Source organism: Dermochelys coriacea, chromosome 8 (genome assembly GCF_009764565.3).
Source record: "Dermochelys coriacea isolate rDerCor1 chromosome 8, rDerCor1.pri.v4, whole genome shotgun sequence".
In the NCBI taxonomy this organism is placed as follows: domain Eukaryota; kingdom Metazoa; phylum Chordata; order Testudines; family Dermochelyidae; genus Dermochelys; species Dermochelys coriacea.
Genome location: NC_050075.1, coordinates 73955243 through 73971336, shown reverse-complemented (window position 1 = coordinate 73971336; position 16094 = coordinate 73955243). Strand labels below are relative to the sequence as shown.

Genomic DNA, 16094 nt, shown 5'->3' with positions numbered 1-16094 from the left:
ATGATCTTTTATATTGATACAGGGCCTTGCTGCAAAACCAGGCCACCTATGCAAATTTTCTGCATGTGATAGGGAGTTAAAGGCTACAATGCAAATTCGCAGCTTGACATTTATATTTAAAAGAAAAAGTGCTAGAGTTTTAATATAAATAAGGCCAAATACTTAGAAAAATTCAAAGAGAGATTTCATATATAAAAATGAAAGTACCCAGAATTATAATAGTTTGCTAAATAAAAAGTTTTGGAGTGGATATAAAGCTGCATGCTTCGTGGTTTAACCCAGTCTCGAACTATTGGGCATTAGGGTGAGAACTTAATGTGGACAGATTACCACCCATCTGCTTCCTGTGAGGTTTGTTGCACATTTCTCTGAAGCAACTAGTGCTGGTCACTGTTAGAGGCAGGATACTGAGCTAGAAGGACTAAAAGTCTGATCCAGTCTGGCAATTCCTATGTTCACAATGTAATACATATTAACATCATACAAATATTATATAATATCCTACCGTAATGGTCCATGTGATATAATATTGAGACGTACAACACAGAGAAGCAGTCCCTTCCTGGTGATTTCTTGATCCCTAGCATCTCCCAAGTGCAAGGTTGTCCCCTTCAAGGATTTTTTTTTCTCCACCAGAGGCTATTCTGGGGTTGGCCCACTAAAATGTGGCAGAGCCCAAGGAGCTGTAGCTCTTAAGAGTATGTCTACACAGCTGTTGCAAGCAAGTTTCATAGTCTGGCCCCACAGATTTGTGCTGATGGGGCTCATGCTAGCTCACTCAAAGTAACAGTATCAGGGGGTAGCCGTGTTAGTCTGTATCCACAAAAAGAAGGAGTCCGGTGGCACTTTAAAGACCAACATATGTATTTGAGCATAAGCTTTCGTGGGTAAAACCCCCACTTCTTCAGATGCATGGAGTGAAAATTGATGCAGATGCAGGCATTATTATATTGACACATGAAGAGAAGGGAGTTACCTCACAAGTGGAGAACCAGTGTTGACAGGGCCAATTCAGTCAGGGTGGATGTAGTTCATTCCCAATAACTGATGAGGAGGTGTCAATTCCAGGAGAGGGAAAGTTGCTTTTGTAATGAGCCAACCTCTCCCAGTCCCTATTCAAGCCCAAATTAATGGTGTTAAATATGCAAATGAATTTTAGTTCTGCTGTTTCTCTTTGAAGTTTGTTTCTGAAGTTTTTTTGTTCAAGTATGGCTACTTTTAAATCTGTTATAGAATGTCCAGGAAGATTGAAGTGTTCTCCTACTGGCTTTTGTATATTACCATTCCAGATGTCCGATTTGTGTCCATTTATTCTTTTACGTAAGGACTGTCTGGGATTGGCCAATGTACATGGCAGAGAGTCATTGCTGGATGCGAATGCATCCGATGAAGTGAGCTGTAGCTCACGAAAGCTTATGCTCTAATAAATTTGTTAGTCTCTAAGGTGCCACAAGTACTCCTTTTCTTTTTGCGATTAGTAGCCGTGCAAGTGAATGAGTCTCTGAAGGTGTTGCTGATGTGGTTGGGTCCTCTGATGGTGTCGCTAGAGTAGATATGGGGACAGAGTAGGCAATGAGATTTGCTACAGGGACTGGTTCCTGGGTTAGTGTTTCTGTGGTATGGTGTGTAGTTGCTGGTGAGTATTTGCTTCAGGTTGGAGGGCTGTCTATATGCGAGGATTGGCCTGCCTCCCAAGGTCTGGGAGAGTGAGGAATCATTTTCCAGGATAGGTTGTAGATCGTTGATAATGTGCTGGAGAGGTTTTAGCTGGGGGCTGTACATGATGTCCAGTGGGGTTCTGTTATTTTCCTTGTTGGGCCTGTCCTGTAGTAGGTGATTTCCAGGTACCCGTCTCGCTCTATCTATCTGTTTCCTCACTTCCAGGTGGGTATTGTAAGAGAAACAGCAGAACTAAAATTCATTTGCAAATTTAACACCATTAATTTGGGCTTGAATAGGGACTGGGAGTGGCTAGCTCATTATAAAAGCAGCTTTGCCTTTCCTGGAATTGACACCTGTCAACACTGGTTCTCCACTTGTGAGGTAACTCCCTTCTCTTCATGTGTCAGTATATTTAAGTCTGCATTTGTAATTTTCACTCCATGCATCTGAAGAAGTAGGGTTTTTACCCACGAAAGCTTATGCTCAAATAAATTTGTTAGTCTTTAAGGTGCCACCGGACTCCTTGTTGTTTCAAAGCAACAGTGTGGATGTTACGGCTTGGACTGGAGCTCAGGCTCTGAAGCCTAGGGAAGCAGTCAATGCAATAGCTACACAGCTGTTTTTAGCGTATTAGCCCAAGATATGCTAGCATTAGTCTATTGCTTTCAGCAGCTGTGTAGACATACCCAAAGTGGCCACTTGTACAAAGCTGCATCTTTTTCTCTTCCAGCTGGTAAGTACTTGTTATGCCCCACTCATCCTTTAGTTTTCTCTCCTATTGCTGAGGAGATGGCACATTATCACAGTTCAAAACATTATTGCTTATATTGCTATTACTAAAAAAGAAAAGGAGTACTTGTGGCACCTTAGAGACTAACAAATTTATTAGAGCATAAGCTTTCGTGAGCTACAGCTCACTTCATCGGATGCATTTTGTGATTTAGGTCAAACACTCTAGCATATTTTTAGAAGGGCAGTATGGTAACTGTAGAAGAGTGAACATAAACAGGAAGTACAAAGGATTGAGGTTGGAGGTTTTGTTGATTAAACAAGACAAATACTGTGAGCTCTGATCTGGAAAAAAACAAACAAACAAACAAAAAACAAGTGAACTTTCCATACACTGCAGTCTTTGTAGCAAAGAATGTGACAATACTTAGGGATGTTGGAGAATCTCAACCACTTTTTGAAACTTCAGAATCCATTCTCCATGAGTTAAAACAGGAAGGACAGCGCTCCATTTGCTTTATGTGAAGCATCCTTACAATACACCAAAGAGAAAGAAAAGTCCAACATGTTAATGGTAATATTGTGGCAAGATTTTCTGGCATTAGGCACAATTACTGTATTTTGCAAGCATTCAGAAGATCAAGAGAATTTGTTTGCAGAATTTAACAATTTGTTTGAACAGAATTTAATATGCTTTTTTCCAGGCATCAGCCCCATCATGCAGGCACAGGGTAGATAACCAAACTACCCATCCAAGGAACGTTAATGTGGCCTTGTTTCCGGTCATACTTAAAGTTAGATCCTGAGATAAAATGTGCATACTGAGACTCAGATTGCTCAAACAAATTAGAAAAGCAGATTATGTGGACTACCTGGAAGACTCGGACTGGGAATGAGCTCCTATACCAATCACTCAGTCCTGGGATTAACATGATATAAATTGCTAATGGAGTGCAAAGTGTGTGTGTGTGTGTGTGTGTGTGAAATGCTACTGTTCCTATTGGATTACACCAAGAGCAAAACAGTGAAGAATTAGGCCCTTTGTATGTAATATTATCTATAGCTATGTTACCGAAGTGGCTGACTAAAGCAGCCTCACAAGGAGGGGAGCTGGCTGTATTTTTGATGATATACAAAAACAAATGAACTGAGAATAAAATGGAAGGGCAAGAAACGAAATCCACTGCCATTTTTGTGCTAACAAAAGTGTCTGTGATGTGATCTGAACTGCGAATAAAGCATGCATGCAGGACACCACCACATTGTATAAAAGCTATTCAGTTAAATTAATTATATATTTTGTTAATATGTTTTAAAAAGCTCTCATAGGCTTTATCTGATATTGCTTAATTACAGTACACTGTATTGAAGTAAGTTAAATCCTGCTAGAGTCATTGTGAAATTAGTTCTGGCACTAATATTTACTTTTGGAGGAATGAATGAAATAATGCAATCTTTTATGCAATCTCAATGGAAAATATTAATTTTTCCACCCAGGTGAAGAAGGGTTTTAATTTAATTGGTCTGTTGGTGAAATAATTTAGTGCAAAAGTGAGCACAGATTCTCTTCATAAGATGACTAATGTTCAAGTAAATTTGTGGTTTAAATATTTCACTGTGTAATATGATTGAGTATTTTAAAAAATACAAGCATGAAATTTACATCTTCAAGGGTAAAGAAGAACTGGAAAAGCAAGTCCTCCTGGGTTTAGATTGGTGACTTCAGCTCTAGTTAACAACTCATCAGAAATAATCATATTAAAATTCTGTAGTGTGTGCTAAAGAAGGGTCTTAAAAAAAATCAGAGCACTAAAATAAACCCTATTGAAAATGTGATTATTAAGGTTTAGTCTAAGGAAAATTAGGGTTAGTTTGCCATTATTTGTGTATGTTTAATTTTGGCAGCCAAGAGAAGCTATGGAGAGCTGGAAAATGCTGATAATATCTTAATTGTGCTGATCCAAGAGCTGATTAAATGAAAATGTGGTATGATTATATTGAAAGAGGATGGGGACTTTTCATTGGCTTCCAGCCAAGCAGGAGGAGGAGCTGTGAGGGGCTTTACTTACCCAAGCCAGAGACATGAGGGTAGGAGCCCCTCTTCACTTTTAGCAGAGGGGGAGAAGCTGTGTTCCTTTCATCTTCCTCCCGCATCTCCTACTTTAATCCTCAGGTATGATAGAGCTGGGAAGCAGAGGGCCACTCCTGGGAATACTTGTGTTAAAGAGAGCAAGGAATGCTTCCCTGAGTGGCATTTGACTGCCTCCTTAGGCCTAGTTACTTAGAAGGGAGGGAGAGGAAAGCAGTTGAAGACCTGTGCAGGTAGAGAGAGAGAGAGTCAGGGGAGGAGGGAGATTAGAAAAAACTGTTGGGGGAGCAGTAGAAAAGTTCTGGGATATTCCAACTTTATGCAGAAGCACCTCTGTCAATATCCACGAATAATAAGGAAGAGCCCTGGGCTCAATTCTTGGCCCCAGCAAATCCTGGGATGGGAGCAGAGCATAAAGAATTGGTGATGCCTACCTCACTTTTCAGTAGTCCATAAAAGAATGTAACTGAAGAAAAAGGACCTGACCCAGCAAAAGTAGTCCTTTTCAGATGTCAAAGTTTCCAGTAAGAGGAACCCCCTTAGGTAGTTTTTTAATGGAATTAATAGAATTACATCTCTGCCTAACGTAGCCATGTCATATTTCAGTTAGAGGAGTACCGGGGATGCAGAGAGTGTCCCATTGAGAGACACTGAATTGCACTCTGTGGACTGAAGGGAGAATTTCTGGCAATTTCAAAATGGAGCTCAACTAGGGAGAAGCTAGGGTCCTCATTAGGCTTGAGGATGCCCCACCCCCACCAGTGAAATGCACAGCATCCTGCTCTGTGCAAGGCTTTTTCTTTTATTATATTTTGGCCTTTTGTACAGTTTCACACTCCATATAAGTGCACACAATAAATCATAAATAAGGAAAGGATATGAGTCCTTTCTGCACAGCTGGCTGCTGTTCATTAAGAAGGTGAGTATGCTGAACTAGTTATAAGGAGTAGGCAGATGTGAACAGGCAAACATTGATTCATCTAATTATGGGAAATAAAATTCAGTTCAACACCTTTTTCTGGATCTGCTCCAGCATACCTCACTTTCTCACACACACCCTCTTCTAGTGAATTCAATGAGGCACCCATGCATGAGAGACTACTTGCATGTACATAACTACCCACACTGGTTAAACTGAAGACTATGTTCCAAATTCTAATTTCTGATACTGTACACCTAAACGAGCCCCTTGAAAGCAGTGGAGTTGTGCAGGAACAAGTGAGAGCACACTGAGGCCCTCTGTCTATTTTAATCTGCTATAAATTTTCTTTGGTACAATTGTAATAGTCTTCTGTGTTGCAAGGGGCTGGAATTGTGCAGTATTTACTACCAGTCTAAACAATAATCAGCATTAGAAAAAGGCAGGCATGTAATCTCTCTCACAGTTTGTCACTTATGCAATGCCATAAGCTTTGTCCAGAATTGTCATATGAGTAGTGATCCAAGTTAAGCTCATAATCACATTTCATTTCATGCCTCTCAGCAGCAGACTTTCTCACTACAAAGAGCTGAATTTGCTATACTAGAAGTAAAATTTATATTTTGCTTGGTTATTGTTGTACCTAGCTTATGTCTGTACAGGATCTTGCTTTAATGAAGACTGCTATGGATAGTAACACAAAAGTCTGTATGTTTTCAATAATTACATTAATATATGCTGCATGTAGTCTTTTAGTCTAGGACTTGCCGGGCAGAACTCCATCCTTCATTAACTAGTACCAGGGAGAACCATGTGTGATGCAGAAAAGGAAAATGCTATAAAGTATTTCAGTAGACGTCAGTGTGATATGTTACATTGATTATATTTAGCACTTAATTCAAGTACATGTCGTCATTAAGGTAGTATGCAAGTTTGTTTCTCTGTTGTATAGAAATATTGAATTCCTCTTTCTTAAATGATCACACACAATGCTAGAACATAATTTTGAGAGGATTTAAAACCAAAAATTATTTTAATAAACCCGAGACATTAGTGGGCATCACGATAAAGACCTTGTTGCATTACTAATTGCCTAAGGAAATATATACAGAAGACCGGGAGGCCAGTGATAGCTGAAGGAGAGTAAGCAAAATCGATGTGTCCTTATCCTTCCTGAAGGATTCTCTAGATAATTTTTCTGATTAAAAATGGTGCAGTGTTAGGGCTGGCTAGAGGTGTGCCAGGTGTGTGGTAACACAGGCCTTTGTGGTTCAGGGACCCCTCCTCTTTTTACATCCTCTGCCCAACACATCAGTGATCTCAAGGCCTTGTCTTCTAGTCCTCCCTGCACACCTTGAAGATGCATTTAGGGATTTGACATTCTCCACCCTCCTCCATTGATGATTGCCGCAGGCTTTGTCTACACCAGTGGTGTGCAAACTGGGGGGTGACTTCCCGGGGGGAGGGGTATGAAGAAACTTTGGCCTTTTGCCCTTTTAAAAAACAAAACATACAAATAAAAGCATAGGCTGGCTTATTTTCAACAATTTGGTAAGTTTCATAACTACAGTAGGTCTACTATGCCTTTAAAATTAATTTTGATTCTCATTAATTTTAAGGCATCTAAGGCAATGTTAAAAGGCAATAAACCGTCAACATATGTAAGAGTTCAGAGCCCAGGACCTCTCAAATGAGTCAGATGCTCTAACACTAAACTGAATGAAGTCTCATCTCTGTTTCAGAGTAGCAGCCGTGTTAGTCTGTATTCACAAAAAGAAAAGGAGTACTTGTGGCCCCTTAGAGACTAACAAATTTATTAGAGCATAAGCTTTCGTGAGCTACAGCTCATAGCTCACGAAAGCTTATGCTCAAATAAATTTGTTAGTCTCTAAGGGGCCACAAGTACTCCTTTTCTCATATCTGTGTTTCCCCTCCATCTTCCTGGTGTGACCTTCAAGTCTGGTGCATGCGCAATCTAATTAGCAGTGCACAGATTATGATGCCATAAAGAGTGTCAAGAAAAGAATTTGGATCAACTTACTGTGTTTGTCAGGTATTCCTAGGAGGATGAAATTCTGGAAGCTACGTTTTTCTGCAAACCACTTGAAGGGTGAATGCTGATTATATATCCCCTTAGTTTGCGCACCACTGGGATAGAGTACAGGAGTCAGAGCTAAGAAAACTGGGTTTTATTCCTGGCTCCACTAGGTTGCTATGTTGCCTTAGCCCAGTTATGAAACATCTCAGGGACTCAGCTACCTCATCTGTAGAACAGGCATACAGCTATTTACAGTACTTTACCTTCTCTTATAGCAAGTCCTGTAGAATGCAATAGAGAGATTATACTAATAAAATTCTATATAAATTGCTCTAAATGTTTATAGAATGTAATGGAATGGGACATGCCTACTATAGATTGGTATAAAAATTCTTCAAGATGGTATTCATTCCCTAATAAATTCAATAGGATTGTTCCTTAGAACAGTTAAAATGCTTTGAGATTAGTGCTCTGCAGCTGTCAAACATAACTACAGTATATATTTTTAAATCTCTAAGAGATGATACAGCAAGCCAGGCTACACTAGTAACATATGAAGTGGGATTACTCAGGAATTAATACAAAAGTAAGAGCAACCTAGGACACTTCATGACTTTTTGTCTAGTTCAAGAGTTGTGTCTTTTTACATGGTGTTTTCCCCCTCTACGGGGTAGTTGACTGGGTGTTCTGTTTTATAAAATAATAATCTGGGACCCAAGTTTCAAAAAGAGAACTTTCAAAAAGTTCTGCTCCACATATTTCTTAGATAAAGTTAAACATGTATTTCTAGAATAAACATTGCTCTGCAATAATGAGTCTTGTTTTTCCATTCACCTTTATTTCAGTAAGAAATTATATTAAATAAGTTAACACAATATATACAAATATCACCAATATAAAAATTCCCATTTATAAAAATCATAAATATATTAGAAACTGTAGTAGTATGAGGTACCTCCAAATCACATCACCCAAGTAGTTCATTTATATAGACATCCCATTATAAAAATAAAATAGTGATCTCTCAAGTGTTTAATCATCAGTATAAAATAAGTGCTAAATTCTTCTTCCTATTGAGTATGTGCAGGAAATTAATTACCTATTGATTCAAATGAATTGCAAATTACTCAGTTTAGCACCTGGAGTTGTCTAAAGTATATTTTAAAGTTTAAACAGGTAATTCTGTCTCTATATTGATTGTTAGAAGTTTGGATCCGTTGTATTATGGTTTTGAATGTTAGTTTTTGATATGGTACTCTCACTTCCTCACAAGTGAACTTGTTAGGATGTCATATAGACAGTCATTTATTTAGTTTTGATAACTTATATCAACTGATATACAGAATAACCAATTTAAAAATTGACTTCTCCATGAAGTGCAGAAGGAATAGTAGTGTTTTCATATTTGTGAGCTAACATTTCGTCAGTTTAACATTGTTAAAATTAAAACAAAATAGGGTTTAAAAAGTAGTGTTTTTTGCTTTAAATATAAAAAACACAAAATGTTTCACAGAAACAGGAAGTGTTCCTTTACATTTAAGTAAAGGCTAATAATATTTAGAGACAGTAGTTTTTTCCTCTCAAGTACCATAAGCTTTTCTGTCTGGGAATGCAGCAGCATTTGAAATAGTAACAAAAGGCACTTCTTGTGTTTTTCCTAAATATCATTAAGTGGCACGGTTTCTTTTTCCTTTGCAGCTTTTGTTTTGTTCTTGCATTTATACAGGGTCACAGACAAGCCAATGATTGTAATGAGGATTGCAATGGCTACAGCTGCTATGATAATAAACGCTTCAGTTCCATACTCTGGTTGGGGAGGAGAAAAAGCAAACAAAGAATTAATAGCTCATCTTTGCATACAGATTTTATATAGTAGTAATTTGCTTTACCTTAACGTCATAATTAACATGGGTCCCAGTCCTACAAAAATACTGAATACCTCCCATGAGGTGTGAAGACCATTCAGGTCCCCTTGAAGCCAGACCCTTCCTGATCTCAAAGGATCAGGCCCTCAGTTATAGCCATAAATGTTATGCTTGTGCAACAGTTTTGTACGCTAACAAACTTATTCTAGGGTTTTAAACTAACATAAACAGTTTGGACAAAGTTTACTGAACTCAAATATTTTGTGATATCACATTGAAAATTCTATATTGAGGGAATGTTTTAATTTTTGGATGGTGGAGAGAGGACAATGAGGTTTTGGGAGAAGGAAAGGTTTCTGCTTATTAATATAAAATACAGAGATTCTTTCCCTATTGGGAAAGAAGAGGGAGCATAAGGCGGAGCTGAGAGCACTGATTTACAACCTGATACGTTTTCAGTAAAGTGTTTGTATTGATACCAGTGAAGAATAATGCTTTAACAAAAAAATAAAAACCCACAACAACAAACCAGCCCTACACACATACACACCCCCAAAAACACTCCCCACAAAGCAATGACTATCAAAGGGCACAATGGATAAGTCTCCTTCCCAGTGTCATTCCCTCACTGACCTCTTCATTGTTTGATAAAGAGCTTATATATTTGCCTGGTTGGACTCATTTTTAATGTACACAATTTGGGGAAAACAGTTAGGATTATGAGAGCTACAACTTGAAGGACAGTAAACCTTAAAAGATCACCTGCACTTGAGAAAATGACTAGAGCACAGGAAAAAAGCAGGAGTTAGCCTCATTCAAATATATGCACAGCTCCTACTGACCGTTAAGTCTTACATAGTTTGCTGGCACGCATATCTAAAGGCTTCATCATGTAAGCCCTCACTACTGGGCCACTAGTTGGGAAAAATTTCATTATATGTAAACTAGTATTTATCAAAGGGAAACAAGAAAAATATAGGCCCATTGATGAGGCAATTTGAAATCTCAGTGAAAAGTCATCAATGAGGGCCCCGCAAAGAGGAAAAACATTTTTTTAAGTTAACAGGTAATTGTGAATGGTGGACAAAGGTGGGTTGTTCAAAAGCACTCAGCGTTGCTCCCACTGTAGTCAATAGCAATTTTGTGATATGGTAGAAATCTCAGTGATGATTACCTCATGGGAGATTTCTTCTCATGGGTTTTCTATATGAGAGGGAAATTTTTTTGTTGGAATGCAAGAGACAGCAAGAAAAATAGTCTATTTACTTGTTTCACCAGATACTTACCATCCAAAACATTTCTCTCATGGTTGGTACAAGTCACCTTGCTCTCTTGACTTTTGCGGCTCTCTCTGTGAGAGAGAATAATTGCCTGTACATAGAAGCAGTAGTTCTTCCCTTTGTCAATGCTTATTTCAAATTGATTACTTTTTGTCGTTGCCTCTTTCTATATATAAAGGAAAAAAAAAAAAAACAAACACTTTCAAGACATTCTTTATAAAATTTTTAGCTCTTAATAGCATAGAAGTTTTGTAACTATAAAACATATAAAATTAGAGGTATAGGTAGTTGAAAATAAGGGCTTACCTTTCCTGTACTTTGATCTTTCCAATAATAGAGTGTATATTCCAGGTCATTTTTAAAAATATCTCTGATACTTTTAAAGCTTTTATTGGGAAATCTGTATGGTGTAAGTGGATCTTCAACCAACACTTTCAGCTTGGAATCAGTTAGTTCATAAGTTTGAATCCTTGGTCTCCCAATTGTAGCTAATGCACACACAAAAACATTTTTAGAATTAATTCCAGGCATAGGAAAAACATTGGCAAAATATCCTTTTCACACAACATTCTCCACTACCATCTCAAAACAAAACAAAATACTCCCACACAATCTCTCTACTTTACCAGGTTTAAACACATGTAACACAGTGACTGGCACAGTCAATGCATATTAATAAAATTTCAACCCAGTGCATGGGGCTCACACAAAGCTCTAGACACCACTTAAATCCTGTATTAACCGTAAAGTAGTGCATGACGTCTTAGGAAGTCCCCTGCAGCGGGAAAGATTTCAGCAACCGCTAAAAGGTGGTCAAACACCACAAGAGCAAGAATCTAAACAGAAAAATTCTAGGCTCAATCCAAGCCCCATTAAATTAATGGGGGTGATGTGATGTAACAGACTATTACTAGGCAATCCTACTTACTCTGATTGTAAGGTGTGAATTTTGGGGAGATTGCATAAGATGGCTCCTCAAATTTTTCTGTCCCTGAAAGCATTTCAGATACTATGTGTGCAGTATAGGTGTCTTTTACCTTCTCCAGTTTGTCAGTAACGTCACACTCTGTTTCTTTTGTGTGGATGCACACTTTTTCCCAGTTTGAGTTGATTCTGGAAGGAACCAAGAATGAAGTATTGATATAACACTTTCTGAATATAGTTTCATTCACATGCATACATTCATGCATAAGGTATACAATGCCTGGGATAAAATGGTTTTTAGTAATCGTCAAAGTTCAGAATTTTTACAATGTCTTCTGAATACAACATGCTTGTACCTGTAAACCAGTCTGTGAAGTTGAGTGGAAAAATCCATACTATGCAAACATGCTTGATTCATGGTTTAAAAAGCTGAACCACGCAACTAAAATTTAACTCACAGTGAACCAATATGCAATATATAATTAAGGAAAGATGTTTTCTTCACAGTATGCACTGATTTGATAACATATTTTCATAAAAAGAAAAGGAGTACTTGTGGCACCTTAGAGACTAACTAATTTATTTGAGCATAAGCGTTCGTGAGCTACAGCTCACTTCATCACGAACACTTATGCTCAAATAAATTAGTTAGTCTCTAAGGTGCCACAAGTACTCCTTTTCTTTTTGTGACTACAGACTAACGGCTGCTACTCTGAAACCATACATTTTCATGTCTGTAAATTTAACAGGAAATTGTCACTCTGAATAATTTTGACACTGGTCATTCCTCCCCCCCCCCCCCCCAACCTATATAGAAAGAGGTAAAATGTTCACCAATGCCTCAGTGACTAAAGACAATGGGACTTAGGCTCTTAAGTTACTTAGAGCCTTTGAAAATTTTATTCAAAAGCAATAATACATTTCCAGATATGTCCTAAAGTACCTCTAACTATCTTGAATGCAGTGCTGCGAATGTGGAAGGGGGGGGGGGGGAAAAATCAGATATGGACACTATACATAGTTATAAAAAAGAGAAAATTAACTAATCTAGTTAATGTTGTCACTTGTTTGCTAGATACAGTATTCTGCATATGGGTATGGGCATAATTAAAACCATGTAATAACAGAATCAGTACTAGTCATACAGGAATAAAAACTTCAGTTCAGATACATTAAGTAATCAACTGCAAAAAAAATGACAAACTTCTCTGGGTGTCTAAATGGCAAAGAGGGGTGCAGTTCATGTATTTTTCATAAATTAAAACAAGCATTTTTTTTTTAAAGATTTGCAATCAGGGAAAAAAGTGTCTTTGTCCCTTTTTGTCTAGCCAGGATCTAGATCCATACATTTTATTTCTAGAGCCCAGAATCAGGTATACCAGAACTTGGAAGCAACCAAAACTCAAAATAGAGATCATAACTTTCCTAAAAGTTCTCATATTTGGACTCTGCATTACATTCATAGGTTCAAGATATTCAAACATTCTACCATGACCACACTTTTTTCTCCCTCAGTCACAAATGTCTTTTTAAAATTGACATTCACTACCATCTAGTGAGCACGGAGAGAAGGGCCGGGGTACACCAGGCACTCATAACTACAATTATATCTACTTACTCAGATATTTCTACTGTATAGACATAGTTGGTTGGCTTGGGTTGCCACTGTAGTATTGTTTTGAAATTGATTGATGACCAAGTTATATTAACTGCTGTTGACAGTTCTGAATTACCTTTAGAAACAAAAAAAAAAAAAAAATTGTGATGAGTCACACTGTAGCACTCTAGATTTATTATATTCCCTATTTAGCAGAAGTGAGATTTCTATAAGGAAGTATCTGTCGTTATAGTAAAATTCTGTTTTTGAGAAAAAATTCACAGAAATCATACTCATTTTACTTCTGCCATGGGAAATTCCTTTTTAATGCTGAACGTGGGAAGAAAGTTCCTCCAGTTCCTCTCCTTCCCCTCGGTGACCTGAATCTTCTGTAATTCAGCATAGTTGTTTCCCCTGGCCACCAAATCAAATGTGCAGAAAGACCATTTGATACATCTAGGAACAGTTCAGAATTGTGCTTGCTTCTAGTGTTTCCTTCTGCTGTTTAAACCAACACAAGCATTTTATAATGAGTTTGCAAAGACTTGAAGGAAATGTGAGATTTTGCATCACATTTGACATTCATAGATGCCTTGTGCAGTATAGGTAAAATTCATCTGTAGTTATAGTTGCTGTGGAATCCAATAATTGAATTTCCTGATTTTTATTCAGATGAATTCTCAGCCATAGTAATTGCATATATTTGCATTCTTCTTTTAAAAAGCACAGACAAGCAAATTGCATGCTAAAATAAATGCACAATTTCATTCTATAAAAGTGTCTAATCAGTTAAATAGTTATGCTTATGTAAACATGTTTATAGTGTTCTGTGCATAAAGAAAAATCAGTTAAGAAAAATAAGTGCATGTATATTGTATTGTTTACTCTAGTATTAATTTCTTAATTTTCAACCATTTCCAATCACAAAATTAATGAAGTCTAAATTCACCTTAAAGAACTAGAAGTATGTAAAAAACATACAACCTTAGCCAAAGCACGGGAGTAGTACATTAAAGTGTCATACATTCCACACAACCACAATAAAATAGAAGGTTTCAGAGTAGCAGCCTTGGGTTAGTCTGTATTCGCAAAAAGAAAAGGAGGACTTGTGGCACCTTAGAGACTAACAAATTTATTAGAGCATAAGCTTTTGTGAGCTACAGCTCGCTTCATCGGATGCTGCATAAATAAATGTGTTAGTCTCTAAGGTGCCACAAGAACTCCTTTTCTTTTTAATAAAATAGAAGTAATTGTTTTAGAATATTTTTTATAATCTATATGCTTATATGCATATTACCCAATTGATATTTTTTTTTGTTTTAACATATAGCCAAAAATTAGAGCTGTCCAAACAGGCGCTATTGAAAATAAACGAAATAATTCTAAGGAAAATGTTGGTCGGTAACCAGCACATAATTATTAATAAGTTTAAGTGCCTCTTCTCCTTCACCTCACCGCATTTAAAACACGTTAACGTGGAAGATCACCCTCTAACGTGCCCATGAACACCTCTAAAGCGGAATCTTAACTTTGAAAAGCCAACTTTGTATTAAAAAGGGAGACCAACGGGGAATGGGCAAGCCCTCGTGCGCCCCTGGGCAGATTCCAGCCGAGCCCTGTTGATTTCACCGCTGCTTCCTGGAGGCATGGGGTCCGTTTGCGGCGTCCGGCCCCAAGTGCGCAACTCCCACCATCCCCAGCACAGGGGGTAAGAGAAGCGAGGTGACGGCGAATTCCGAAGGATCCCGCCCCTTTTAGCTACAGAAAAGTTGAACGGGGTTTCGAGCAAAGGAGCAGAGCCGCCACGCGACGCTCCCCCAGGGCGGGTTCCTGGGTTGTTTTATCCTCGGGCAGCGGCACTTCTCCGTCGGCCTCCCCGGGCTCCACGCCGGACACCGTCCCCCAGGCGTTACACCACCAACCCCCCCCCCCCGCCCCGCCCCCGCAGGAAGCGGCACGTCGCACACGCATCTCTCTCTCTCTCTGTGTGTGGTGCGCGCGCGCCCCTTGCCCCTGCGGCGGGCAGCCCGGCCCGCGAGGCGCCCCACGCGCCGCGCCGGCTCGCGGAACAAGCCGCGGGGAGGCAGCTCATGGGACCCGAGCCAGCCTAGCAGGCAGCCCCGAGCAGGGGAGGCGCGAAGGCACCTGGCGGCGCTGGGCGAGCAGCCCCGGGGTAGTGGCACTCACCTGAGCAGGGGCCCAGCTGGCAGAGCAGCGCGCCCAGGAGCAGCGCCCGGCCACGGGCTGCCGCTAAGGCGGCCAAAGCGCTCGCCATCCGTCGCGCCGCGCCGCGTCCTGCGCCCTCGGCCGCGGAGAAAGTAGCGGGGATCCGGCCCGAGCGAGGCGAGGCGAGGCAGGTACCTGTAGCCTGGTGATGGTGGCGGCTGCGGCTGCCGCCCGAGGGAAGTCTGCCAAGGAGGCCGGCCTGACCCTATTTATAGCGGAGCAGACGGGGCTGGGCGGCGCGCGGGGCAGGCCGGGGGGGGGGGGGCGGGGATGAGTCACTGGCGGTGAGTCGGCTGCTGTGCCGCTCGCACGGAGGTGCGGAGTCGGAGCCGCTCCCCTCGGCCAGGTGCCTGGCGCCAGGGGACCGAGCGAGCGAGCGAGGCGGGGACCCCGGCGGCGGCGGCGGCGGGCTGAGCTGCGGGAGCGGCTTCTCCGGCTAAGATTGGTGCAATGTCGAGGCCGGCGGAGAAGTGAAACCCCAGTTCCTGGGATAGCCGGGGCAGGCGCTTCCCCTACCCTGCCCCCCGCTTTTCATTTCCTCCGAGCCTGGCGGAAGAGAGCGCAGCATCGTCCGGGGAGCTCGGCTGCTCTGACCCCTTCCCCTGCTCTAGCCGGACCAGCCTCCAGGAAGGCTGGGATCGCACCTCCGGAGTCTGTAGCCGGTGCTTCGGTGGCACCCCCCGCCCCAAGCACCTTAGTTCTAGAGAGGGGCACAAAATCCTGGCTCAGTTCATCTGCTGATCCTGGGGGGGGATGGGGGCCGTA

General features: G+C 40.4%; 1 protein-coding gene across 2 annotated transcripts; it reads right to left on the bottom strand.

Annotated features, from left to right (window-relative positions):
- Positions 1-8253: 8253 nt before the first annotated feature.
- On the bottom strand, positions 8254-15761 carry F3 (coagulation factor III, tissue factor). 2 transcript variants are annotated; one of them, XM_038414955.2, is made up of 6 exons: positions 15291-15761; positions 13125-13239; positions 11511-11695; positions 10889-11070; positions 10589-10748; positions 8254-9243 (listed from the first exon to the last, which is right to left on the bottom strand). In XM_038414955.2, exons 1-6 carry the CDS (start codon positions 15376-15378, stop codon positions 9095-9097), a joined length of 879 nt encoding a protein of 292 aa, XP_038270883.1. In that variant the 5' UTR covers positions 15379-15761; the 3' UTR covers positions 8254-9094. The 2 variants fall into 2 exon arrangements, with proteins under 2 accessions (XP_038270883.1, XP_038270884.1); XM_038414956.2 differs by lacking the exon at positions 15291-15761 and adding an exon at positions 13397-14179.
- Between the last annotated feature and the right edge of the window lie 333 nt (positions 15762-16094).

What these genes read in the sequence shown, in the direction of transcription:
- F3 (XM_038414955.2), bottom strand. Translation starts at nt 15,378, where the DNA reads ATGGCGAGCGCTTTGGCCGCCTTAGCGGCAGCCCGTGGCCGGGCGCTG. An exon ending in AAGATCAAAGTACAGGAAAG is followed by an intron (nt 10,749 to 10,888) that starts GTAAGCCCTTAT and finishes CTTTATATATAG; the next exon opens with AAAGAGGCAACGACAAAAAG. An exon ending in TGAGAGAAATGTTTTGGATG is followed by an intron (nt 9,244 to 10,588) that starts GTAAGTATCTGG and finishes CTCCCCAACCAG; the next exon opens with AGTATGGAACTGAAGCGTTT.